Source organism: Acomys minous (assembly GCF_964271855.1).
Source record: "Acomys minous genome assembly, chromosome: 1".
NCBI lineage: Eukaryota > Metazoa > Chordata > Mammalia > Rodentia > Muridae > Acomys > Acomys minous.
Genome location: NC_140483.1, coordinates 174,768,849 through 174,796,189, shown reverse-complemented (window position 1 = coordinate 174,796,189; position 27,341 = coordinate 174,768,849). Strand labels below are relative to the sequence as shown.

The 27,341-nt window shown below is 38.3% G+C and overlaps 1 protein-coding gene across 8 annotated transcripts in view; it reads right to left on the bottom strand.

Annotated features, from left to right (window-relative positions):
• The window catches only part of CNTLN (centlein), a 251,852-nt gene that overhangs the window by 165,568 nt on the left and 58,943 nt on the right, over window positions 1-27,341 (bottom strand). For all 8 annotated transcript variants that reach the window (XM_084779053.1, XM_084779054.1, XM_084779056.1 and 5 more), the window contains exons 4-7: window positions 21,641-21,775; window positions 20,864-21,043; window positions 7,591-7,724; window positions 4,859-5,021 (exon numbers count right to left, since the gene is read on the bottom strand). In XM_084779053.1, the coding sequence (XP_084635179.1) occupies window positions 4,859-5,021; window positions 7,591-7,724; window positions 20,864-21,043; window positions 21,641-21,775 (612 nt within the window). The remainder of the gene's footprint in view (window positions 1-4,858; window positions 5,022-7,590; window positions 7,725-20,863; window positions 21,044-21,640; window positions 21,776-27,341) is intronic.

The following is a 27,341-nucleotide window of genomic DNA, read 5'->3' as shown; positions in this document are numbered from 1 at the left end:
CATGGAGATCCCTAAACAACACAGGCTGGTGCTAGGCCAGAGGGTTACTCTGAAAGTTGAGAGTCGGGTCCCATGGCTGAGAGCAACATCCACACAGCTCATTGAAGGTAGACAGTTTGAGCTGGAGCCTCCAGCCCTGCATTCTAGATTCTAGGAAGGTATTCTGCCATATGGAAAAAAAAGTCTGGACACCAACCCAGCCATAAAACCTCCAACCTACAATCTGCCGTGAGTGAGAGATGTGCTGGGGCAGTGGTGGCACAGACCTTGTGGGAGGGGCCAAGCAATGTTGGTATAAGGTGAGACCCACTTCAGGAGACGAAGCCCATGCTCAACACTGGGGCAGATGGAAGCACAGCCAGACACTAAGCAGAGGAAGAGGCTCAAATGGACGTCTCCATTGGGTCCCTCTCCTTGGAGCTCAGGGAAGCTCATAAAAGAAGGGAAGGAATAACTGTAGGAGCCAGAGGGGACGGAGACTGCCCAGAGGACACGGCACCCTGAGTCAACCAAGCAGGGCTCACACGGGCTCACAAAGCCTGTGAGGTCAAGCACCAGGCCTGCACGGGTCTGCATATATGCCATGGCAGTTAGCTTAGTGTATTGTGGGACTCCTAACAGTTGGAACAAGTCTGTCTCAGACTCTTTTTTCCTGCTCTGGGGACCCTTTTCCTCCTACTAGGTTACCTTGTCCAGCTCTGTATGAGGGCGACTGCCTTGTCTTACTCTATCTTGTTTTGTCCTGTTTGGCTATCATGTCTTGGAGTCCTGGTCTTTTCTGAAGGGATGCAGAGGGGAAGTAGATCGTAGGGAGAGGGGAGATGACTGGGGAACCGAGAGGAGCGGCAAGAGAGGAAACTGTGCTCAGGATGTATTGTATAAGAGAAGATTCTATTTTCAATAATAAATCTTTTTAGTCTATCTTTATTTCCAATGTGCTTTTTGATGATGTAACATCAGGGCAACAGAGTGTCTATTTGCATAGATCTTGCAAGAAGTTTAAGTATTCCAGCTTTTTGGAAGGGTGCTTACCTTACTCTCTATGCACAGGTAAATACCCAAAATTATTCCTAAGTGAGTAAATTACTTAATATAATAAATTCACTCATCTGTATTGGTTGTGGCATTCTGAGTTAGTTAAATGTTTCCCCTATTAGTACTCAAAATTCCTTGCAGCTCTATTTAGAAGAACTTCTTTTTTTTTTTTTCTTCCTTCCTTTTCTTTATTTTGCAATTTGTTTCCTTATTTCTGCCAATGGTCCAAAAACCTAGATGGGATTAAACATTTTTGCAAGATTCTGGCATAAAAATATACATGGTTAATAGTTGTTTGCTTTCTGGGATAGGATAGCAGTTTAGCAGTTTTCTCTGTGTTACATCATGAATGAGAAGAGTCAGAGTAAAAAAGATTATACTTCAAGGACAGAAAGAGGAAGAGCAATGGACCTTATATTGTAGTTATAGGACTGCTAAAAAGAACTGAGAAACAGAAAGGCAAGTTTGAGTCTTTAACTTCAACCCCAACTGGGGTGAGATGAGCAGGCACAGTGATGGATGGAGGGCAAGGTTAGCAGAAGAAGATATATTGGAAAGGTTGGACACAGACGAGGAACACAAAGTCACAACCACAGGGTAGGCCAGGCGGCCCTGAGAACGGGGCTAATGGACTCTGTCACAGTTCTCAAAGGTTTCAAACCCAGCATGGAGAGTTGGTGTGGCAGTGGCAAGTTAACACTGGAGATGAAATCCCCTGTCTCAGTGTTACAGCCACGCTGCACTGTGAGAAAGATCTATTGTTTATGACTGAACTGTGCTAAGAACCTGAAAATACAGATCAGTCACCGTGACAGAGTCAGGGTTGCAGTGGGAGATGTCCATAAGGGGCAACAGCATACAGAAGGAGGGTGGATGAACTGAATATGTGAACACAAAGAAAACAACCCAACTAAAAAATGGAGCAAAGAAGTTAAAAGGAAGTTTTCAAAAGTTAAAGAACAAATGGCTGAGAAACAAAGAAATGTTTAACATTGCCACCAAGGAAATGTAAATTACAACTACTCTGAGAGTTCTTATCACAGTCAGAATGGCCAAAATTAGTAAAACAAAAGATACCAGATGCTGACAAGGAGGCAGGGAAAGGAACCACTTATCCCTTGCTAGAGGACGTATAAACCTATACAGCCACTTGGAAGTAAGTGTGGTATTTCCTCAGGAAGCTGGGATTAGATCTACATCAAGGTCCATCCATACCACTCGAGCATATACCCAAAGGACTCTACATCCTATTACAGAACTACTTTCTCATCCAAGTTCACCGCTACTTTATTCATAATAGTCAGAAATTTAAAAAAAAAACAGCCTTGATGTCCATCAAATGAATGAATAATGCAAATGTTATACATTTACACAATGAAATATTATTCAGCACGTAAAAAATATAAAATTTGTAGGTAAATAGTGGAGCTAGAAACAATCATCCTAAGGGAATTAATCCAGACCCAGAGTGAAAGTCACTGCAAGATTTCTCCTATATGTGGATGATAGCTTTTAACTTTAGACATATGTGCTACATTTTGAATATTCACAGAGACTGGGTAGCTCATAAGGGACTGGTGCAGGTAGTACAGGCTTCTTCCAAGGAAAGGGAAATAGAATATACTGTTTCAAATGGATTAAGAGAAATAGGGGGATTAAATGAGGGATAGGAGTGCAAGATAAAGGAAGAAACAGGAGAGGGATAACAAATAAAGGCCTTATGAAAATCCATATGGAAACCCATTTTAGCTTTCTAAAATATGTAAGAGGAATCTGAATTGATTTACCATTACAATGGGAAGGGAATGCTGTAACTACACATCATACCATACAAAATAAAATCTTCAGGATCACAGTGAGTTCCACTATGCTGAATCGTTGGCCATGACCCCTCTCCTCTTGCTCGCTAGTCATTACAGGCATTTGCCAGTGCTGTTGCTGACAGTTAGGTCCTATTGCTGATGACCTATCTAGGGCACCACACTTTCCCTACTGACTGGTGATCACAGCAACGGAAGACATAATGTACACTATGGAAAAAGCAGAGAGAAAGACTGTAAGAAGAAGAGGGAGTGGATGAGCCTAAGGAAACAGCGTCTTACAGACACAATGACGTTAATGCACATATGAACTTACAGAGGCCGTGCTGCTGCATACACAAAACCTGCACAAGTCAAAAAGCCCTGCACGGAGAAGGGGAAGTGGACACAAAGTTGCACTCCTAACCATTGAGCTACTTCTAATTGATACCTGCTACAAAAGTGAAAATCAGTGTTTTCCAGTGAAGTGACACCTACTCTCCAAGGCAGGCCTCACGCTCAGTCAGGAGTGTGCGACCAACACAAAATTACCTCCACTTTTTATGTACTCTTTGGTTTATAGGGTTTTTGTTGTCATTCTTTTTTTTTTTTTTTTAGGGAGAGAGAAAAAAATATAACGGTTGGATAGGAAGGTGGGATGGATCTGGGGAAACTTGGAGGGAGAGGAAATACGATAAAAATATATTGTATGAAAAATTAACAATAAAAAATTGTAATTAACAAAAGCAATGAGCTCCCACTGTGATGGCAAAGATCTCAGGTCCTGTGACAAGGAGCATGCCCCATTGACTGTATTACTGTGAAGGCTGAGAGGTTAAGTCTGTGGCAAGAGGTTCCTCTGATCTGATGTGCCATCCCTGCCATGTGTGGGTTGCTTCCAAGCAGGTCTTGGAACTCTGAGGCCAGGTCTGGCAGAGCACTGGATTGCCGAGCCTCCTCCCTCCGCTGAGCAAGCTTACTGAGAAGGGTCTGAAAGCGCTGAAATCACAGGAAGAATGTCTGCTTCCCCAGGCTCTCCTCCAATGCATAACTCAGTTTCTGTTTGCTGACCTATGTTCCCTACTGCATTTCGGGAACATTGTGAACCTGGATATTTGCTATTATTAGAAATACAAACCTAGGGGACTCTAGAGTAACTAGGAACCTGGTGGGCCCAGAAAAAGCTCTTGGTACCAGCACTGACTCCCAGCAAGCAGCCAGAAGGCTCTCAACAACTGCAGCCCCAAAGCTGCCAACATGCACAGGCCCGTCACCCTAGGCCACCTGCACACAGCATCAGCTATTGCACCTGTTAAAGAATGTCCACAGACTCTGGCTGACACCTGCCGCCCCACAACTGTGGGGTATAAAAATAAACAGAGGCACCCTTAACCTCCTTCAGCCTTACAGTCTAAGCTATCAAAGAGGAGTATTACTCTCATGACGTTAATTATATAAACAACTTAGTACATTGTACAGAACAAAAGGCTCAATACAGGTGCTTCTTTAATAGCAGAATGAGTGATGTTCAGTCAGTTAGCATAACTAAAGAGCCGAATAAGCCTTGCTGTGGGCTGCTGAAACAACAAGAGAAAAGTGACTGATAAGAAGAAACTCAAAAATAAAAAGAAAAATACTTGGAAATGAAAAACCTTGAAGACAACATCAGTGTTCCAGTTTGTGTCTGTGCACATTTGTGAATAAAACAATCCATATTTTATATGAAGTCTGCCTTAGGTCACTAGGATCATACTTTTTTTTTTACTAGGATCATACTTGATCCAATTATTTTATATAATAAAACTGCTATTATAATTGGTATGTTTCACAGAACTAGTAAAAGTTCCAATTTACAAGTTGTTTTTATATCTGTATTTTTAACTTACCATGGAAAACTCACAAAAATTTTAATTACCAAGTTAAACTGTGTAAAAGAGAACAATACAAAATTTCTAAAAACTTGAAATCTGTTTTCCTAAGTCATACATGTAACTTCAAGTCTTTACAACAAAACAGCAGCATACTTTTTGGTATGATATGCTTTCAGCTGTGTGGACATCTTCCTGGTTCATCAGTACTTTCTGTGCGTCCATGTTGAGGAGCTGGAGCTGCTGGATCAGCTCTGCTTGCTGTGTTGTGTGTGCGCTGTTCTGCTTGTACAGATTCTGCAGCTCCTGCAACTCTTTCCTGTGCAAAGCAAGCAATAAATAGGGAGAAGCATGAATAAAGATCACCCCAGTTAAATAATTGTGCTCATCTACAAATATAGATTGGCTTCCTATTTTCATCTATTATTTTTTATTGCAGGCAAACTTATTAATACATGAAATAATATATAAAGTATTTAATATTTATCACATACACCTAGAAAGTATCGACAGAACTACTACGGCTTTCAAAGGCAAATACTTATCAATTTTCTTTTACAGCTTGGTAGAAATAAAAATTCTGGATATACTGTCACAGAAACACCTCCTTATTGAAATTAAGTTAAAAATTCAGTTCCAAAAACTGATAAGCAATGGTCCTTACTAGAATCATCAGTTTTAAATATAGAATAAGTTAAGCCTCCATTTTAAATAATAAAGAACTTGTGAAAAAATACCAAAAAAAAGCTAATAGTTTATAAACCATCAGGTGGCTCTGGAGATGATGTGTAAGATGGTGAGGCAACAAAGTTAGAAGTAAGGAAAGCAATACAAGCGACCCCAGTCTTTGCAAAAGCTCAGGTGGACACTAGTAAAGTGGGAAAACAAACGGCCTCGTAGAGGACTCATGACACTAAGGATCCAGGAGAACAATTCCTCAGGGTAGAGACTTGAAGATTCCTGTGGTAGGAAATCTTGTGTATCATAAACCATATAAAAATGAGAAATTATTTGGGTATTCTATTTTGACAGAAAGAATATTTATAGACACATTACTTCAGGCTCTATTATTTAGTTGGTTAAAATACCTGGCTTATATAGAGGCACATATCAGAAAAACACATTTTATTTTATATGTTTTGGAGATTGCATTTTAAGTGGCATTTTTTTCTGATCTATAGCTTCAAACTGGTGATTCATATACATGAAAAGATTTCAAAATAAGGAAATACATAAAAAGTTGTTGAAGACTGATGAAACTTAATACAGAGAACATAAGCTCGGATTTTTTAGACATTTAAGGCAAGAATGCTCTCAGTTAGATTTATAAACTCTGCACCACGCAGATGCACACATGTGCACAGCCCATCTTCCTGTGAATACTAAAAGTGGAAACGTGTAAAAATAATAGCTCAAACTCTGAGGAAGAGAGAATAAGAAACTGTAAAGTGCCTCTAGGAAATATGATAAAGATACACAGTAGAAATCCATTCAGACTGTGCTGTTTTCTGCTATTAAGTAAGAAATGTTAGGAAAGGAAATAAACAATAGAACGTCCATTGAGGACAGTGAGAGCCTGTTGGCCAGGAGAGCTATGTCAATAAACACTGCATGTGGAGAGGGCATCCTCAAGTTAAACTGTAATGGGAACAAGTAAAAACAAAATCTTATTTATCCTCCAATATTCAAATGTGCCATCTATATTTTAATAAGAGAGCAAGAATTGATGTACAGAAAGCGATTTATATGAAGTTTCAAAATATATGTATCTTCAGTCATAATAAACACAGTCACACAATATATAAAAGGGTGACACTCACACTACTATGAGACACTTGAGGAGTGAATGTCAATGCCAAGCATAGTGCATTTGCCCTACCTCATATACTGTTTTACAACCATAATGTTAGTAAGCATGAAGTAACCTAGTGGAGGGATACCATCACACACACACACACACACACACACACACACACACACACACACACAGTCACACACAGTCACACACAGTCACACACACACACACACACACACACACACACAGTCACACACAATCAATCAATCTCTCTTCCTCTCTGGCTAAATGAAAAAAAACAAAAAACAAAAAAACAAAAACAAAATAAGGAAAAGTACCTATGGGCCACTTGGAAGGAATAAATGCCTTGACCTGTCTTTATATGAAATCAAAGGAAGGAAAACAAACAGGATTTATTAAAAATATATGAGTTTGTGTTATAGTCTGATTATGATGTGTTCCTCATAAACTCATGTGCTAACACAGTTGTTCCCTACCTGGAGGCACTATTTTGTGAGGTTACAGAACATTCTGGATGGGGCCATAGGGGTAGAAGGATAGCAGGCTATACCCCAGAGAAGGTCGATTCTAGCATTCTTTCTGCCTCCCATGCAGCAGTAGCGATGTGAGCAAATCACCTCACACTGCAGCTACCATGGACAAGAGCTGCTGCTCACTCTTAAGTGTCATCACGAAGGCCACTGTTCCCTCACCTCTGTGAAACTGTGCATGAAAATAAATTTTTCTTCCCCAAAGTTATTTCTGTCAGACATTTTGGCAAAGAGATAAGAAAAATAAATGATTCCAGTTTTTAAACTTAAGAAAAATTCACTGTGCATAGTCAGATGAAAAGCACAGGAAACAATGAATGAACACACTGTTCTTGTTCAAAACTAAGTCATGAATTTTCACTCATGTGGAGCCCCTAGCTCCCCTAACTGGTGCAAGCTTAGCGCACATAATTCCAGAATTTCATTACACAAACATATGTACCTATGGAACTAATATTGTTATCATTTGGAAGTATTAACAATAAACATAAATGGTCATACTAACTGATATTATAATGAAATTCAAAACTGAATATACTTGCCTGACCAATGTAATATCCATATCCTTTTGGAGAAGTTCAGTCTGTTTGTTATTCAACTGTAGTGACAGAGCATTATATTTACTCTGTGATAATTCAATTTCTTTCTTTGCTTCAATTAAGTTGTCTTCAAGGGCCTAAAATGAAAGCACTTGTATTACAACATAATAAGCATGAAGTATAAACAGAAGGTGATATTTATTTTATAAGATGCAGGAGAAAGCTAGCAACGTTCTTACCAAAACTATATTTAAATTTTTTATAATACTCAAAATTTAGGGTATTTAAATAGCAACTTTTAAAATAGTTTCAAAAGAAAAAGGGGGAAAGGCCAACTTTGAAGAATTTTAGATGAAAATGTTTTACAAAAAAGCAGTAACTTACACTAGTTATAGCATTATTTTCAGAAATATAAAAAAGTCTTCATGGTATAAAAATCAAGAACTTGAAGGAAACTGTAAAAAGCCTATTAATAAAGGTAAATAAATCACAGAATAAAATTATCTATTAAATTAAAAACAGCTGAATTACTTAAATGTTAAGAATAAAGGATAGTGATATATTTGGTTCTAGCACTACGGAGAAAACAAACTCATTTTTCAATATTTCAGACTGGGTTATGCTCTTTTTCTTGATGGTGTTAAACTTTCAACTAACATTTTTCAAAACTCATTTTTTCCTCTGAATAAGTCTCTAAGTCTTTCATTTTGAAACTACCTTAAAAATTGAAATGTATTTTAAATACAGAAAGTTAGTTTTAATTAATATCGTGAATAAACATATGCCTAAATGGAGTGTGCTGATATTAACACCACTTATTCATTATTCATAGCTGATCATCAGGCTTTAGGTTAAGCACCACAAATTCCCACTTATTCACACACAAAAAAGGAGCGGCAAGTGCATACATACAATACTAGATTAAAAAAAAAAGAAAGAAGAAATCAGGAAGGAAAATGGATGAGACAGAGAGAGAGAGAGAGAGAGAGAGAGAGAGAGAGTCAGAGACAGAGACAGAGACACAGAGACAGAGACAGATAGACAGAGACAGAGACAGACAGAGAGACAGACAGAGAAACAGAGACAGAGACAGAGACAGACAGACAGAGTGACAAAGACAGAGACAGATAGACAGAGAGGCTGGTTGGTTCTTTCCTGTGAGAGAAAGTCTACAACAAATCCATCCTGCAGTCTGCTGACTCTCCTTGGAGGTAACTACATATTTTACTACAAAGAGGTAATTAACACAAAATGCAGTGATGTACTAGTGTAAAATCTGAAAAGTCTGTAATACATAAAAACAAAAAAAACAAAAAACCACAAGGCTGAAGCTCTCTGGACTCTGGTCTAGAGACCTAGGTAAACATTTTTAAGTACAAAGCTGCCAATCTCAAGATTCAACCTGACTCATGCTAAGTACAAGAGGGCAACAAATGTTTTCATAAACTGAATAAAGGTCTATTTCCATGTGTGTCTTTCTGGGTCTGTGTTACCTCACTTAGGATGATATTTTCTATTTTCATCTATCTGCTTGCAAATTTCAAGATTTCCTTGTTTTTAAGAGCTGAGTAGTATTCTACTGTGTAAATGGACCACAGCTTATTTATCCATTCTTTGGTTGAGGAATATCTAGGTTCTTTCCAGATTCTGGCTATTACGAACAAGACACGTGTGATATACTTGCTTATAAGTGGATATTAGCCAAATAATACAGGATTACACTACAATACACAGACTGAAAGAAACTTAATACCAAGGAGAACCCTAGGCAGAATGCTTAATTCTTATTCAGAAGGACAGAAGAGAATAGACACCGGAAGCAGTTGAAGACTACCATAGAGGTCCTCTGCAAGACTCCACCCAGCAGGAGATCCAGGCGGATGCTGAGACACACCTAAACCCCTGGGTGGAGCACAGGGAGTCTTATGGAAGAGCTGGGGAATAGAGGGACCTGTAGGAGGCAGGAACTCCACGAGACCAATGGGGCCAACAAATCCAGGTGGAGGAGGGGTGCTGCGGAGACTGATGCACCAGCCAAGGGCCATGCATGGTGAAGACCTAGTCCCTCGGCTCAGATGTAGTACAATGGCAACAGTCTCCCTGTGGGTCCCATAATACGGGGAATAGGGGTTACTTCTGACATGGTCTCTAACGCCCACACACTGATCATTTTCTCCTAGCTGGGAGGCCTTGCCAGGCCATAGAGGAAGAGGATGCAGGCCATCCAGATGAGACTTGATGGCTGAGGTCAGATGTTATGGGAGTAGGGCTCCCCTTTCTGAGGACTGGAGGAGGGAGGGAGAGGTAATGAGGGAGGGGGACGGAATCGGGAGGTGATAAGGAAGGGGGCTACAATCGGGATGTAATGTGAACAAATTTTTAAAAAAAATTTAAAGGCTCTATTTCCAAACTGGACAAAAGGGACAAATGAACATCAGAGTGAAATAAGTTTCAGAAAAATATTCCGTGCAAAAACTCTTAGAAAATCTAATGTTCAAGAAAGAATAAAAAGCTAAGGATGCTGTTCAGTGTTACAGAATATGCTTGCCTAGTGTGTAGGAGAGCCTGGGTTTGATTCACCAAAACTATTATTCAAAATAGTATCAAGTGACCCCTAAGTTCTTATCTTTACAGTGATAAATTAGTGTATATCTCAACCTACATTAGAGAAGCTTCTTGTGCATTGGGTAGAGATTAACACAGAGCTTCTCAATTGGCCAGTGTGCACAGAGTAAGAGACTATAGACTGCTCGTATCTAAATGGGCATCTGTGTTACACCCCATTCCAAAAGGCTCAAGGATCATTGAGGCTGAGGAGGCAACAAAAGGCAGAAGTAGTAGATTCCTGCAGGGAGATGTGATTTGCTGACTACTGAAGGACCATTGTTCAAGTGAACTCACAGCAGCTGTGACCAGCACAAGATCTGCACAAGATCAAGCCAGTCAAAACCACAGCAGACAGAGAAGGTTTTCATGAAGTCCCACCTCTAGCTACTGGCAAGTGATGGCTTCTGTGGCAGTGAGAGTCATCTTTCTTTAGAGATGCAGCCCCTGAGGGCTACTCATGCTCCAGCAGATGGCTCTATACTCAAGCACATACAGAAAGCAGTAAAAAGACTCCGCGGATTAAAACACAAACAAACAAACAAATGATAGAATACACGAAGTTAGAAAGGAAAACAAGTGGCGGGGTATGAAGAACTTGGAGAGGAGAAAGTGGAGCTAGATTTGATCAAAACTCATCGTACGCATATAGGATATTCTCAATAACGTTACTTTTTAAAGGAAATAAAGCTGACATGTGGGAAAAACCGAATTAAAGCCATGCAGGAAGACTGCAAATTCAGGATTGGTATGAGCAACTTCAAGGACATCTGTCTCAAAAAATAAAAAATTCTGAACATGAACCTGATTTGGACCTTTTGCCCAGCACAATTGAAGTCTTGAGTTCCATTCCCAGAACTGGAGGAAAGAAAGAATCAAGAAACTGGACATTTGGACAAAAACACTATTTTTGAAAAATTGACATAACAAAATAATTGAGAAACAACTTTGAAATAGATAACATGACCAAGAAATGAAGCAATTGTGCTACTACTGTTAAAAATATATAGCTGGTACTAAAATAGAAACAGAGAGACCAGTTGAAAGGCTACAGGATCCAACCAAAAAAGTAACTTAAGAACTGCAGAGTCACCAGAGTTTGTGTGAGAGTTAGATCTTCTTCTCCACTCAACAGTGGAGAATGTCCATCGGCTAGTCCGGGTAGGGGTTCAAGGTTTTTACTGCCTATTTTTTCCTTGGCTGTTGCCACAGTTTGCGGAGGACCCCAGGGCCCAGACTCGCCTGTAGTTTTCCAGGACCCACTGGATCCTTCCATTTCCTCTTTCTCCCAGGCTTCTCACACCATATTTGATCATGTCCCTTGGATGGAGATGCCTGGTGGCACTCAGAGGAAAGATAATAGGTCACCAAGGAGAGACTTGATACCGTATGAGCATATTCAGGGGGAGGAGATCCCCCTCAGACACAGACATAGGGGAGGGAAGTAGGGGGGGGAAGTGGGAGGAAGGGAGGGATGGGAGGATACATGGGATGGGCTAACAACTGAGATGTAATATGTATAAATTAATAAAAATGTATTAAAAAAAAAAAAAAAAGAACTGCAGAGTCTGAGCTGGAATATATTTAAAGATAAAAGTGACAAATATCTATCCATAAGGTATCATAGGTTAGTAAGACAAGTAAGCATTGTGTAGCAATTTTGTCCAAAAGAGGACTTCCCATTTTGGAAGGAACTCTTTAAGATACAAGATGCTTTGAGGGGAGACAAACAGCAAGATGTTCTAAGGGGAGGCGAAATATTCCATTCTGAAGGGAAGCTCATTAAATTAAGGAAGTAAATAATAAAATAGCATCAGGAAGTTCCTGAAGTTTACTAGATTCACTAGCCACCTCCCTCCCCAAGCATGTAATTTGTAAGGACTATTGAGAGATCCTTGCAGCTCAGATGACTCAAAGAGGCTCAGATCAACTGAGATGCCTAGAAGAGAGTTTTCATCCTACCACAGAGACACTTGATCAACCATGTTTATTTCTGCTCTATTCATACTAAATAGAAATTAAAATAAACAGATATCCCTCAACATCTGTGATAAATGGATAAAGAAAATGTGACACATTTACAAAATGCAATTAATCCTTAGCCATTAAAAAAACTGAAATCATGAAATTCAAAGATAAACAGATGAACTTAGAAAAAATCATTCTGAGGTAACCCAAATGCAGAGAGACAAAATGTTTTTACTTATATGTGGATACTAGTTGTGACGTCTTGGATAAGCCAGCAACAGTCCACATAACCACAGCGGCAAGGCATAGAATACGGGACTCCATGGGACAGATGGAATTCCCTTAGGAGGGGAAATAGAACAGTTATGGAAGGACGAAGGTGAAGGGGGGCTGGAACTGGAGGACAAGCAGGGAGGTAAGGGCTGAAGGGGTACAAGAGAGGAAATACAAGGAGTTACAGCTAAAGTCCTCCAGCAGCAGAAGGAAAAAAATTACACTGACATCCAGAAAGATGAAGAGTGAGGGACTTTGGAACACTCAGCCCTAAATGAGATGCCTCCCTCCCCTCAGAACTCAGGAAAACTCCTGAAGAGGAGGTGGAAAGACTGTGAGTGACAGGGGGTGGAAGACAGCCAGGAAACAAGAACCACTAAGCACAATAGGACCAATACACACATGACCTCATGGAGACTGAGGCAGTGTGCACAGGGTCTGCGTAGGGCTGCGCCATGTCCCAAGTATGTGAATGAGTGGGTCTCTGATTCTAGTGCCTTATCGTATATATATGAACATACATACATACATACACACACACACAGACACACACACACACAGACAGACACACACACACATAATGGGATTCCTGCCTGTGTGAACAAATGTCTCCAACTCTCCATCTCTTTCCCATGCCTTTTCTTTTACTCTTTTCCTTCAGTTTGCTTGTTTTGTCTTATTACTATGTGTTTGTTTTTATCATACGATATGATAACCATATTATATTATATTCCCTTTGAGATCTGTTTGTTTTCTAAGAGAGACAGAAGGGGGGTGCGTCTGGAAATAAGGGGAAATGCGGAGGAACTGGGAAGAGCAGCAGGAGAAAAAAACTGTAATCAGGATACATTATATGAAAAAATGTTTTCCTAGTTTTAACTTTGTGTGTGTTTGGGGAGGCGGGGGTGTTTTGTCAATACCAGAAGACAGCTCGGATCCCCTGAACCTGGAATTACAGACAGTTGTGAGCACCACATGGGTTCTGGACTTGAACACAGGTCTTTTGGAGGCTCTTAACTGCTAAACTATCTCTCCAGTGTTCCCCAAATCTACTTTCAATTAAATAAAAAACCACTACATACACACACACATACATACACATACATACACATACACACACACACGCGCATCCCCAAACAACCGAGTAACTTTTGAGGATAAATTTCCCTTTTGTCTGTGAAACAGTCTTAGGCAGCCCATGTTGTGCAGCAGAGAATGGCCTTGAACTTCCACTCTCCTGACAGCACCTCTCAAATGCTGAGATCGGTAGACTGTGCTGGCCACTGAACCCACTGCTTTGCATGCTACACAAACACTCTACAAACTAAATTAGTTATACTCCAAGCATTGAACTGTTCAAATGCCAACCAAAAAATAAAACAAAAGACATTTATAAATTTGACCCAAAACTCAGTAAGCATCACAATTAATAGTAAGAATGTTTCTAAAATTAACAACAACCTTGCTTTATATTAAAAGCTGCTTAATGTGTTTAAACAATTCAAAAAAGAAGAAAGTAAGAAACAAGACATTAGATATATACATATTATATGTGAAATGGTTCATTCATATTCATTGTTAGTATATTACACACAAAGTACACAAAAATGTGTAAATGTCTGAACTAATAGCCTTTTAACATTAGAATAAAAGTTAATTGTGCAAACATGAATGCTTTTCCACAGAACTCAATATTTATGATACTGACAATACAAGTTGGCAAGAAATAAATCTTATAACTTATGTGTAAAATCCTTATAAAGCATTATTGAATAAGATAAAATACTACCTAAATTAAGATGTACCACATTCATTAACTCAGAGAATCATTATTATAAACATAACAATCGTCTTTCTCAAATACCAGTTGTCTCTCCATTATCTATAAATATAGGTATATAGACAATTGTGATGTTTTCACAGTGGGGTTGGTGTTCTGGAACTAAATGTCATATTGCCTATAACACAAAAATAACCCACAAACGCTGGGAACTCTTCCTATTTGAAATTTAAAATTCAATCCTAAAACAATGCTAATAGCATAGAACATAGAAACAAATAGACCCAGAAGCAGTCAAACTAGTATATATTAAAATTTGAGAGAGCATCTTATTTTTGAGGTAACGCTGCTCTATTAATTCCATTGGTGGTACCCTAATTAAATAGAGACCCCCATCTAAGCCTCAGTGTTTTTCTTATTGTATTTTTCTCCATCTTTCTTATCACTATGTAACCTAGCTGAATTTTTATTGTTTATGCATTTACACATACCACCATTGATGTAACTTTCATGAAAGCCAGACTCTATACTGGTATTTTTCTCAGTTTTGTTGGTGTCAGACACATGTTCAATAACTTCTTCCACTCTTAACTTTTACAACAAACATCAACTGATTCTGAAAGCCATGTAATTATCTCTTTAGAATACAATCCTCTACATAATTAGGAAAGAGCTAATGAAGGCCACAGCAGCCAATACTCTGGAATTTCCTTACATTAACTTTCACTGTAGGCAAGAACAAACATTTTTTCCCAGCTAACACTCTATTGACTCTACGTGCTATTGTTGTGCTGTTCAAAGCAAAGGGCGTCATAGCAGCAGCAGTTTCTAACAGCTCCATGAATGCATTGCTTGTTCTACATTTGGTTCTAACACTGGGTGCTTTGACAAGACTATGCCAACCCTCTGAGGAATCTTATTCCTATTAATATAACAAAATATAGGTCCTCTGAAAATTAGCTCTTTAAAAATTGGTAATTAAAAAAACCTCCTAACCATAAAAAAGTCCAGACCTGCAAAAATTCTCCAGTAAATTTTATCAGAACTTAAAAGAAACACAATACCAATTTAAAAAAAGTATTTCAAAAATAGAGAAAGAAGGAACAGCACCAGACTCTTTCCATAATGCAAGTCTCTAATCTGATACCAAGATCAGATAAAAATAAAACAAAAACCCAAAAATTACAAACCAATATCCCTAATGAACTTAAAAATAAACATTATCAGTAACATATTTGCAAACCAAATTAAGAACACATCAAAAAATCATTCCTCATGATCAGGTTGAGTTTATTATAGAGAGGTAGGAATGGTTCAAGATACATAAATCAATAAATGTTATTAATTACATAAATTAGATAAATACCAAAATCATCTGGTCATCTCAATAGAAGTAGACAAGGCTTTTGGCAAAAACCAACATCCACTCATGACAAAGCCCTGAAGAAATCTGGAACAGAAGCATATGTCAAAAAATAAAGACTATATATGACAAATTTACAGTCAATATTGTGTTAAATGGAGAAACACTGAAAGCATTTTCATTACAATGAGGAACAAAGAAAGTCTTTATACTCAATAGTTCCAGAAAATATTTTAACTAGAAGAGTAATACAAGATAAGATAAAAGTGAAACATAGGAAAGGAAGAAGTGTGTGTGTGTGTGTGTGTGTGTGTGTGTGTGTGGGTGTGGGTGTGTGTGTGGGTGGGTTGGGTGCGCGCGCTCGTGTTTGGGGGGGAGGTGCACGCGCATGCCTGTGCATTTGAAGATGCTATGATTCTATACATAAGAAAGCCTAATACAGGCGGTAAACCTTAAGCCCCTACCCAGATCTAGCCAATGGACAGAACACTCCCCACAGTAGAGTGGAGAGTGGGATATGACTTTCTCACATACTCTGATGCCTCACCTTTGACCATGTCCCCTGGAGGGGGAGACCTGGTGGCACTCAGAGGAAGGACAACAGGTTACCAAGAAGAGACTTGATACCCTATGAGCATATAGAGGGGGAAGAGGTCCCCCTCAGGAACAGTCATAGGGGAGGGGAATAAGGGGAAAATGGGAGGGAGGGAAGAATGGGAGGATACAAGGGATGGGATAACCATTGAGATGTAACAAGAATAAATTAATAAAGGAGGAAAAAAAAGAGAGAAAAAAAAGAAAACTAATGAGGACATGAAAGTGGAAGAGGGACATGAAGATACGCTGAGTGATGTCTGGAAAGAGTAAAAAAGGAGAACTGGGGATGAATAAATGAAAATATCATGAAAAGCAATAAGTAGAAAAAGGCCAAAATAATATTTTAAGAAATGTTGGACAAAAGATTCTGAAATTTGATGAAAAACATGAACCCAAAAATCTTTAAGAATTCCAGAAATAACACAAATAGACCCATGTGAAAAATATTAATCAAACTCATGTAATATTACCAGAAATAGACATTCTTGGAAGTACACAAGAACACAAGAGCTCCTACTAAGGCAGCCAGCTGACTTCTCGTCAGAAAGCTCGGCGGCAAAGGCAGTGCTATGAGGTGTTCAATGTACCGAAAGCCGCTTGCATTAGACAGCTGGGTAAACAGCCCTTCAAACAGTAAGGAGAGATTAAGACATTTGTAGACAAGCACAACATAAGGAGGTCACTGCTAAACATGTCCTGTAGGGATGCTAAAAGGGAGACTTTAGGTTGGAATGAAAGGCTCAAAGCCATAATGAAAATAGGTGTTTCCAAAGGTAACTAAAAGGGCGAATGCAGAATCCAGTTATTGTGATTTGGGCTTGTAACTGTTCTTTTTGGGATGGTAAATTTTCACACATTCTACCACTGAGCTACACTCCCAGCCCCATAACACTTTTTAGTTCATACATTCTTTAACAGACATACAAAATATATGTCACCAAATACACAGCCAGTACATAGCACAGCCACTTATTAAAAGATCATGGGGACAGCGCTACATAAAAGCTGAGTTTTTATGAGATATTGGCAACTGACGGTTTTAATTCAAATTAAATTAGCAAAAAGAGAGGCTGGTAAATGAAATCCTCATCACAACAAAAATAACAATAGGGATATATTTGTTTGTGTATTCATATATAAAACAAAACAAAATATATGCTACACTATAGAAAAAACTAAACACAAAGGAAGAATACGATAAAGGGAATGAGGGACAGACCATCAAACATTCATAAACAATGTAAGAAAACTGCAAAAGTTCCTTTTTCCTGGTTACTCTATTCTTAATATAAATAAACTATCTAATCAAAACAAAAACACTGAAAGAATGGATAAATAAAATACTACATATGCAAATTATCAACACAAAATTCACTTTGGATCCAAAGATGTGAGTACAAAATAAAAGGAAGAAAAATATACACTGTAAAGACAGCTCCAAATAGAGCGGAAATAGAGATGATTCTGTGGGAAGTACAGGCCACGAGCAAGCTGAGGAGGTACCGCGGACAAACCATCAACAGAACTGAACATATGTGCATCATGTATATTTCATGTTTTGTCTTTCTTCTCTCCTTTGATGAACCTGGCATTTTTGTAGAAATGGAAACATTGATTCTAAATTCATATGAAAACAGAAGAGACTGGGTACAGCCAACTTTGCGGGGAAAACAACCAACATTCAGAATTTGCTACAAATTTACAGTAATAAAGATGGTATGGCAAAGTCATGAGAGTAGATGTATAATCAAAGGAACAGAATTGAGTTCTGGAAATACTCAGACTGACAGCAAATGATGTTCAACAAGGAATCTAGATATTTAGTAGGGAAAAGAAAACTTATTTTTCAACAAGCAGAAGAACTGAAAGCTGTGAATGAATAAAGTTGAACCTTATCCCACACCATAGTAAAAAATTGTCAGTAAAACAAAATATGATTTATTTTCTCTTTTTATGCAGAATCTCAATCTCTCTCTCTCTGTCTCTCTCTGTCTGTCTCTGTCTCTGTCTCTCTCTCTCTCTCTCTCTCTCTCTCTCTCTCTCTCTCTCTCTCTCTCTGTGTGTGTGTGTGTGTGTATGTGTGTGTGTGTGTGTGTGTGTGTGTGTGTGTGCATGAGCATGCATGCACAGAGAAAATATATTTATCTGGAGGAAACAACGGGGACGACAAGATGGAGTGGGTAAGATACAGAAGTGAAAGGGGCAAATAAAGTTAACTCATAACGAATAAGAAAGCTATACATACATACTATACTAAGATATAAAACTCTCAAAAGATAGGATCTAGTTTTAGGATCTTTAATGATACATTGTTTTTTATGGCACCCCCCCCCCAAAAAAAAGAGCAACAATAAAAGCAAAAGTAGACAAGAGTGATAAAAAAATGAAAATCTTCTTTGAATTTAAAGGAACACCATTAGTTCACAGTCATGTGAGTGGACAGACCCAGCTATTGGAGAAGTTAAAGCAGAATTATACAAACTCTGCAGCAAACGATCAGACTGGTGCAATACAGCAAGACCGTTTTTGTTGTTGTTATCATGTTTACTATAAAAAAAAAATCAGGTAAAAAAAATCAGTCCAAAACCTTCAAGGAAATACTTTCAAATTTTGTGTCTTGTGAAGGACTTATATTCAATGCATTTGCATAGAGAGTTCTCCAAAGATATGCAAATGGCCAGTGACATATGAAAAAAATACTCAACATCATTAGCTATAACACAAATTAAAATCAGAATGAGAACTGGGGATCTAGCTAAATGGTAGAACATTTACTTATCACGCACAGGACTCTAGGTTCAATGTCTATTACTACAGAAAAGTAAACCATCACACATATAATGAGATACCATGTCACAACTGTCACCTGGTTAACTACAGTAAAAAAGCAGACAATATTGTTACAAAGATATTTAGAAATTAAAAAAAAACACCTCAGACACAGTTAATTACTCAAAAGCTAAAACAAAAACAAAAAACCAGGTTACCATATAACCTAAAAAATCTCACTATAACTTTACCCAAGATGAATGTACATAAATGTGTACACAGGAGAGAAAATTAGTATAACTTCCTTACCTAGCATAGAATCTATGTCTGAGACCTATGCACAAGTGTACAGTGGCACAGCAAAAGCATTTAGAGGATACAGTAATGCTACATTCCCCATTTATGAGTATTAGAATAACAATTCTCTCAAAATTAACTTTTAAATTAAGCATGGTACATTTGCTTCTTAATGTAATAACAAAATTGTTCTTAGTATTATATTCTAGTAAAAGAATACATAAAGGCTTCATAACTTACCAAAAAAAATGAAGTCAACTTTGTTACTCAAATTCAAATTATAAAACTGCAATGCCTCAAATCAGAAAAATAACAGTCTATAGACAAACCCAGTCTCACAAAGAAATTTGAAAAGAGAGAATGTATCTTAAATCAATAAACTATAGAATCCTATGAGGTATAAACAAATAAATACTTTAAAGTAGAAAAATTTTAATCATACATAATTCTTAAACCAAGAATGGTAAGGAAGAAAATAAGATACAGATTCTTATCAATTTACAAACTTTTAAAGTCCAATTAATCATATTCAAGGTACAAAAATATTATCGAAGAAAAAGCAAGAGCAAACCATAGAATTGGTTAGCTGAATAACACAAAAATGCAAACAATAAGCAAAAAGTCATATAATTGTAAACAAACACAGCAACATCACTTACCCTTATAAAAATAGCTAAGTTTTAAGGGTTGAACTTTAGAAGAAATTAATAAAAATTAAAACAAACATCAAGATTCAATTAACCCAATGGCTCATTGGTCCATTACATCACTGATCTGTATCAAATACTTGCAATTGATAGATTTACACGCCAACTTTCCTCTAATGAATATTCATGCATAAATCTGAATACTTATCCAAACATGCAAATATGCACATACACACAAAAACTCATACAAGATATGACATATGCATACATATATTGAGATATTCATCCTCGTGCACACACAGAGAAATACTGCCATATTCACTAGCACGTTATTTGTTTCTGCCCTTTTCAATAAAATATATGATGAAAGAAAAATCTGAAATTGAATGGGAAAATAAGTTAACAAAAGCCTCAAGACAAAGAGAATATGACAAAAAGATATTTAAAAATATTTATATGATGCTCACAATGGATAAGAGAACAGAATAACAAATATTACAAAGACTTCTATCTTCTAATAAAATTTTACTTTCTCCTTGAAGCCAAAGAAAGCACTATCATAGGACCATATGTAAGTATTTTAACTGTTTTGTGGAGGGTTTTATATGTTAATTTTAAAGGAAATAGAAAAGTTTCCAAATTACATTGCAATGATTCCAGCCCCATTTTAAAAAGTAAGCCTTAATTTTAAAAAGCTAAGCCAATGGTTCTAAGTATATTTTTCAAAACAGACTTTATTTCAAAAGCAATAGCCTTTATTTTTTAATGATTACATTTTAGGATAACTATTTGAAGTCAGTTTCCTGCTTTGCAACATCAATATTTAAAAAGCTATGGGTCTTAAGTGAAAGAATATAAATTAATGCTAGTCCCCACTGGTGGATCTGAATATATAACTTGATATTTAAAGAAAAAATATATTAAACTTCCTGTAAGAAGTTAGAGCCGAAAGAGCAGCGTGGATAGCTTGTCCTCTACCTTCACTTTTGCATCCGTACTATATTTTTCTTTTCTCCAATGCACTTCCTGGTTCCTCAGTTTCTCCAGGTCATTTAGCAGGTCAGTGCAGCGTGTACTTAATTTCTCATTTTCCTCCTCCAGGCTTTTTATAAGCAGTCTATTTTGCTCTTCTTTATTCTGTACACACTCCTTAGTGTCCTGTACAACAGTACCATAAGGGCCGATAAACAAGGGAAAAAAAAAGGTGAGAACTAATCAGCAAATATAAACTGCGCAGTTTCACCCTCACAGCAGCTTCTTCTATATTTGATGGCCAAGGTCACCTGTGTACTTTATTGGCCTCTTTTCATGCAGGTGGATGGGTCATATTTTTTCACTGGATGACAGCTTTGATGAGTACACATTTGCAAAGAGCCCATTAATTGATCAAGCTGCCTTTGATGCTGTCCCCAGCTATTTTTGAGACCCACACAGACATATCCTCCCAGACCTGGGTTTTATCAATTAATAATGCCAGTCCCATCAGAATCTAATTACAAGAAGCCACATATTCACACTCCTACTTTCTTAGCTCCATTTCCATCATTAACTATTTATCTGTAAGTTATAAAGCTCTGAGTCTTAGCTTTAAAGCATCTTTATCAGAGTTTTTGCATGTGAGAAAACTGTGTGCTACAGCAGGGCCTAAGGCAATTTTCCAGCAAGCCTGTCACTGTCTGTGCCACAGGGGCTAGCAGAGCTTCAAGGGGGACTTCAAAGCGAAGGTACTGTACAGCTATGCACAAGTCAACACACCTTAACTTCTTGGCTTTTGTCTTTAAATCTCTTCTGTAAATTACTGAATTCTTTCCTCAAGAAAGCATTTTCTTCATCAACCACGGTCTTCTGTTTCACAAGGTCATTTATTTCCTGTTTGAGTACTGATTCAGTCTGTGGGGAAGATTTAAACCAACTGTAAACTGGCATGTCTTTAAAAAAAAAAGCAGCTTATTTCATGAGCTTATACCTTAGTTGTTAATGGTAGCTCTAACTGGCTTTCATAGTCAAATCCAACACCACAGTGCTCAGTTCCTGTACCATAACCATGGACTTTCACCTAAAATGTGCAAGGCCACCTATTTATTAGTTTAAGATGAAAAATACATTTAAGACTTAATACGAAATACTAACTAAACTGTACCACTGAAAGGAATCATTTAAGTGTACAGAAAGAAAATACACCAAAATTTTATTTTTAAAACTCTACTAAGGAAAATGTACGTAGAGCTAAAATAAGATATAATTATTCTATTACTGGGTAATATTTTGAAAACAGTTCTAGAAAAACAACAACTGTAGTTTTGTGAATAAATGAACATTTCAAAAATAAAAATAAAAAGGTCAAAGTTGGGTGACAAAATATTTTGTTCTGCAGACAGAATACTAAGGTTATAATAATTTTAGCTAAATATTATTCACAGCAGCTAGATGTTTATCCTATTCCTAACTGGCAAACAGAAGACTGCTCTTCAGTTCTTAGCTTCTGTTTATGGCTTTCCTTTCAGAAAGTGCACCCCTTCTCCATTAACTTCGCCTCTATGTGACACAGTGGAAGACAGTGCCAGCCCTGTCCCTGTCCCAGTAACTATTTCATATCTAAAGTTCAGGAGCATGAGTCTGCTGGCCTGCCTGCTGCTACTCCAAACCAGCATTGTGTAACCGATCCCCATACCTGCCGCTGTCTCCTTCCTGGATCCCTGTGACCTCTGTCACTAGCTCCACTCCTCCAGTTAGCTCAAGCACTTGTTCTCTGGCCTAACATTTATTTGAAGCCTACAAGTCGGATCCAACTGTGTCAGCATTTGTCCACAACCAAGAAGCAGACACAACACAGAAACACTGGGGTTTTGCTGTTGATGTTTGGTTGTTCCTTTGTTTATTTGGTTGGTTGTCTCAGGCAGAATCCTACCCTGTAGCCCTAGCTGGCAAGTACCTTACTACATGGGCCAGGTTGAGTTCAATTAAGTGGCAATCATCTCTCTTCAGCCATCTGTTAGTAGATATTACAGGTCTAGGCCACTGTATCTGGCTTTGTTTTTGTTTTAAATAAAAACTTCAGTAGAAACTAACATTTTTTTAAAAAAAAATATGGGCTTGAAGCTTTTATTATAATTACATTTTAGTTACAGAGGTATTTTTAAAAATATTTTATTTATTTATATTACATCTCAATTGTTAGCCCATCCCTTGTATCCTCCCATTCCTCCCTCTCTCCCGCTTTCCCCCTACTCCCCTCCCCTATGTCGGTGACTGAGGGGGACCTCCTCCCCCTGTGTATGCTCATAGGGTATCAAGTCTCTTCTTGGAAGGCTACTATCCTTCCTCTGAGTGACACCAGGCCTCCCCATCAAGGGAACGTGGTCAAAAATGGGGTACCAGAGTTCATGTGAAAGTCAGACCCCACTCTCCACTCAACTGTGGAGAATGTCCTGTCCCTTGGCTAGATCTGGGTAGGGATTCGTATTGTCCTTGGCTGGTGTCATAGTTTGAGCAGGACTCCTGGGCCCAGATCCACCCATCATAGTGTTCTTTTTGTAGGTTTCTAGGACCCTCTGGATCCTTCTATTTCCCTATTCTCCCATGCTTCTCTCACCTAAAGTCCCAATAGAATGTCCTCCCCTCTGACCCACTTTCCTGGTAAGTGAAGACTTTCATGGGACATGCCCCTTGGACTAGTATCTTCATATAAGTGAGTATATACCATTTGACTCTTTCTGCTTCTAGGTGAACTCACTCATTATGATCACTTCTAGTTCAATCTATTTGTCCTCAAATTTCAGGAATTCCTTGTGTTTAATAGCTGAGTAGTATTCCATAGTGTAAATGTACCACAGTTTCTTTATCCATTCTTCTACTGAGGGACACTTAAGTTGTTTCCATGTTCTGGCTATTATGAATAAGGCAGCTATGAACATGGTTGAGCCCATTTCCCTGTTGTGTAGTGGAGAATTTTCTGGGTATATTCCAAGGAGTGGAATAGCTAGGTCTTGAAGAAGCTATGGGGGTATTTTTTATTAAACGTATTTATTTATTCATTTTACATCCTGCCTCTCTCCTCGCAGGCCCTCCCTCCCTCCCGGCACACCACCTCCCATCATTCTCCCCTCTCCTTCTCCTCAGAGAAGGGGTAGGTCCTCCATGGGTACCAACCTGCCCTGGCACATTAAGCTGCTGCAGAACAAAGTACATCCTCTCCCACAGAGGCCAGACAAGGCAGCTCAGTTAGGGGAACAAGATGCAAAGGAAGGCATCATAGTCAGAGAGAGCCCCTGATCCAGTTGTTGGGGGACTACATGAAAACCAAGCTACTCATCTGCTACATAGGACCAGTCTCTGGTCAGTAGTTCAGCCTCTGTGAGCCCCCATGAGCCCTAATCAATTGACTCTGTAGGTCTTCGTGTAGAGTCCTTGACCGTTCCGCCTCCATCTATTGTTTCCCAACTCTTCCATGTGACCCCCTAAGCTCTATCTAATGTTTGACTGTGGGCTTCTGCATCTGTTTCCATTAGCTGCTGGGTGAAGCCTCTCAGAGGAGTTATGCTAGGCTCCTGTCTATAAGCACAGCAGAGTAGCATTAATAGTGTCAGGGACTAGTTCTCTCCTAGGGATGGGTCTCAAGTAGGGACAGTCTTCGACTGGCCATTCCATCAATCTTTGCTCCATATTTGTCCCAGCATACCATATAGGTGGGACAAATTTTGGGTTGAAGGTTTTGTGGGTAGTTGGTGTTCTTTTCCCTCACTGGAAGTCCTGCCTGGCTACAGGAGGCGGCCACTTCAGGCTCTAGGTATGATATTAACCTTTATTCTATCTCTGTGTAACATGGATGCTCCAATCCCTCAATATCTACTTATTTTATATTTCAGGATCTATCCCTTATTACAACCTCTCCAAAGACCGGAAGATGGATGAAAACTAAAACAAGAATTAAGATTCAAGAGTAAAATGAGTAGAAGTTAAGAGGAATAAGGAAATAAAGCACCTGTGCTCAATTGAAAAAATACAACTGTATTGTTAACTGTTGGCTTTATTTTACTTCTATTAGAAGTTTTTAGATATTGAATACATCTAAAAATAATGTATAAAATTGAGTTAAAATGATGAAAAAGATAAAAGTGGAAGTGCTCTACATACTAACCAACTAAATATTGCAACGTCACCATCATCTGTGAGGTCCTCAGGTCCTTCATCCTCTAGCTCCCCATCATCTGTCATGGCTATAGGTCACCATCATCTGTGAGGTCCTCAGGTCCTTCATCCTCTAGCTCCCCATCATCTGTCATGGCTATAGGTCACCATCATCTGTGAGGTCCTCAGGTCCTTCATCCTCTAGCTCCCCATCATCTGTCATGGCTATAGGTCACCATCATCTGTGAGGTCCTCAGGTCCTTCATCCTCTAGCTCCCCATCATCTGTCATGGCTATAGGTCACCATCATCTAACCATCCCCCGCCCCGCTCCAATCACTCTAGAGGTAACAGCTATACTGGAAGGATACATCTTCCCCCCTCCCCGCTTTTCTCTTTTCAGTTTAAAGAAATACACATTTATACTTAATATTTATGTAGTTTGCCTTATTTTAACTTTATATTACTTCATACTATACATATTCTGTGTCTTGCTGTATTTGTTCAATATTTTCTTCCAAATTTATCCACGTGGATGGATATAGTTGTAATCCAACTACACTGGTTGAAAACATGGCTCTATTATGAACACACTATGATATACCCACTTTGTCTCACTATACAATTCAGTTGTTTCCTCTTTAGTAGAAAGATGTACACAGATAATGCAGCTATAACACTCTTAACCATGTCTCCAGATACACATGAATGAATATTACTTTTTATGTAGAGTTTTTCAAACAAAGTTGTGTGTGACTATCCCCCAGGTCCAGGAACTGCTACCTTGGAGTGGTCAGCTGAGTCTCCTTGTGAAACAGTTATCCCAGCTGTGTGGGTGATGGTCTGTATCTCTACAATGGAGGGATGGAGAGGATAACGAGGCCCTCCTATTACCTGTTATACACGATGCTGCCGCAATTGCACATGGCCTCAAGAAAGAGCTAGAGTATATAGGCCAGGTAGAACGAGGAGAGGGGATTTCACTTGTCTGGTCATGAAAAAGCCACTATGTCTTCTGGGAAAAAGCTTTACAAGGACAGCATTTTGGCTGGAGGGGATAAGTAATCCCTCATCTATGTTCTATAAAGAAACCCAAAATATTCACTGGTTGCCTAAAATAAACTTGTGTGGAACTCTGCTTCAATTTATCATTGGCACTTGAGGAGGAGGGTTAGGGGAGGCGCCATTGCTTATGCCTCCCCCAGGAAGGAATTTTTAGCAACACGAGTATAATTTAGAGCCAGGCGCAATGGTGCGTGCCTGTGATCCTAGCACTCGGGGACGCAGAGGCAGGTGGATCTCTGTGAGTTTGAGGCCAGCCTGTTCTACAAAATGAGACCAGGACAGCCAAGGCTACACAGAGAAACTGTGTCTCAGAAACAAACAAACAAACAAACAAACAAACAAAAAAGATTATAATCTAAGAATAGTTCATTAAATCAACTTAGTCACACACCAAGCATTGGGGAGAAAATGAAAAAAATAAAAAAATATCAAAATGATATGCACAATCTTAGCAAAATCCAATACCCATAAGAATGTATAAATTCAAAGATATAAACATTAAATCTCTTTAGAAATAAAAAAAAATCTATACACTTATCCTTCAAAAAAAGTAATAAAATTAACAGTATCCTTATCTATCCTGTAATCAGTTCAAACCCTAAGGGATGGGCACCAAGTATTTCTCTTGACAAAGAGCTAAACATTACTGGGTACTGACAACACATAGGATAGAAGGGGCAAATTCATCTGTGAGCTACTTATTATTTAAAGTTTGACACTTGTATGAACCAGATCTAATTCATAAATAAAACACAAAGTAAGGTTGGTTAGTGGCTAGCCCAAACTGTCATATTCTGATAGTTAGCGGGACATGAGCTACTCTACTGCAGAGTCAGCAGGGTTACACAAAGACAAATTTCTGACAAGTGGATAAACTAACTTGTGTAATTTAAAAAAATTAAATACATTTTCCTAGTGAAAAAAATCTAATTTAGACACAGCTACAATCAATTTTAAAATTCAGCTTTATGAAATGTTTCCACCAAATCTTTCTAGATACAGTAAATTTCTAATAATCTGACATGAGTGCATACTGAAATAGCAAACAGAACTCAAAAGGAGCCATAAAACATAAAGGACAACACGACAAAGCATGTCCGAAACAAATAATTTATCATGGACAAACCAACAAATGAATAATTTAAACCACGGTCATGAGAAGCCTAAAGAGTAAGTATGTATTAGGGAACAGCATCCAGCCTAAAACCCTACTAGGCAGTGCTGGGGCACAGTTAACTCATTACTAATCATGAACCACTTTCAAA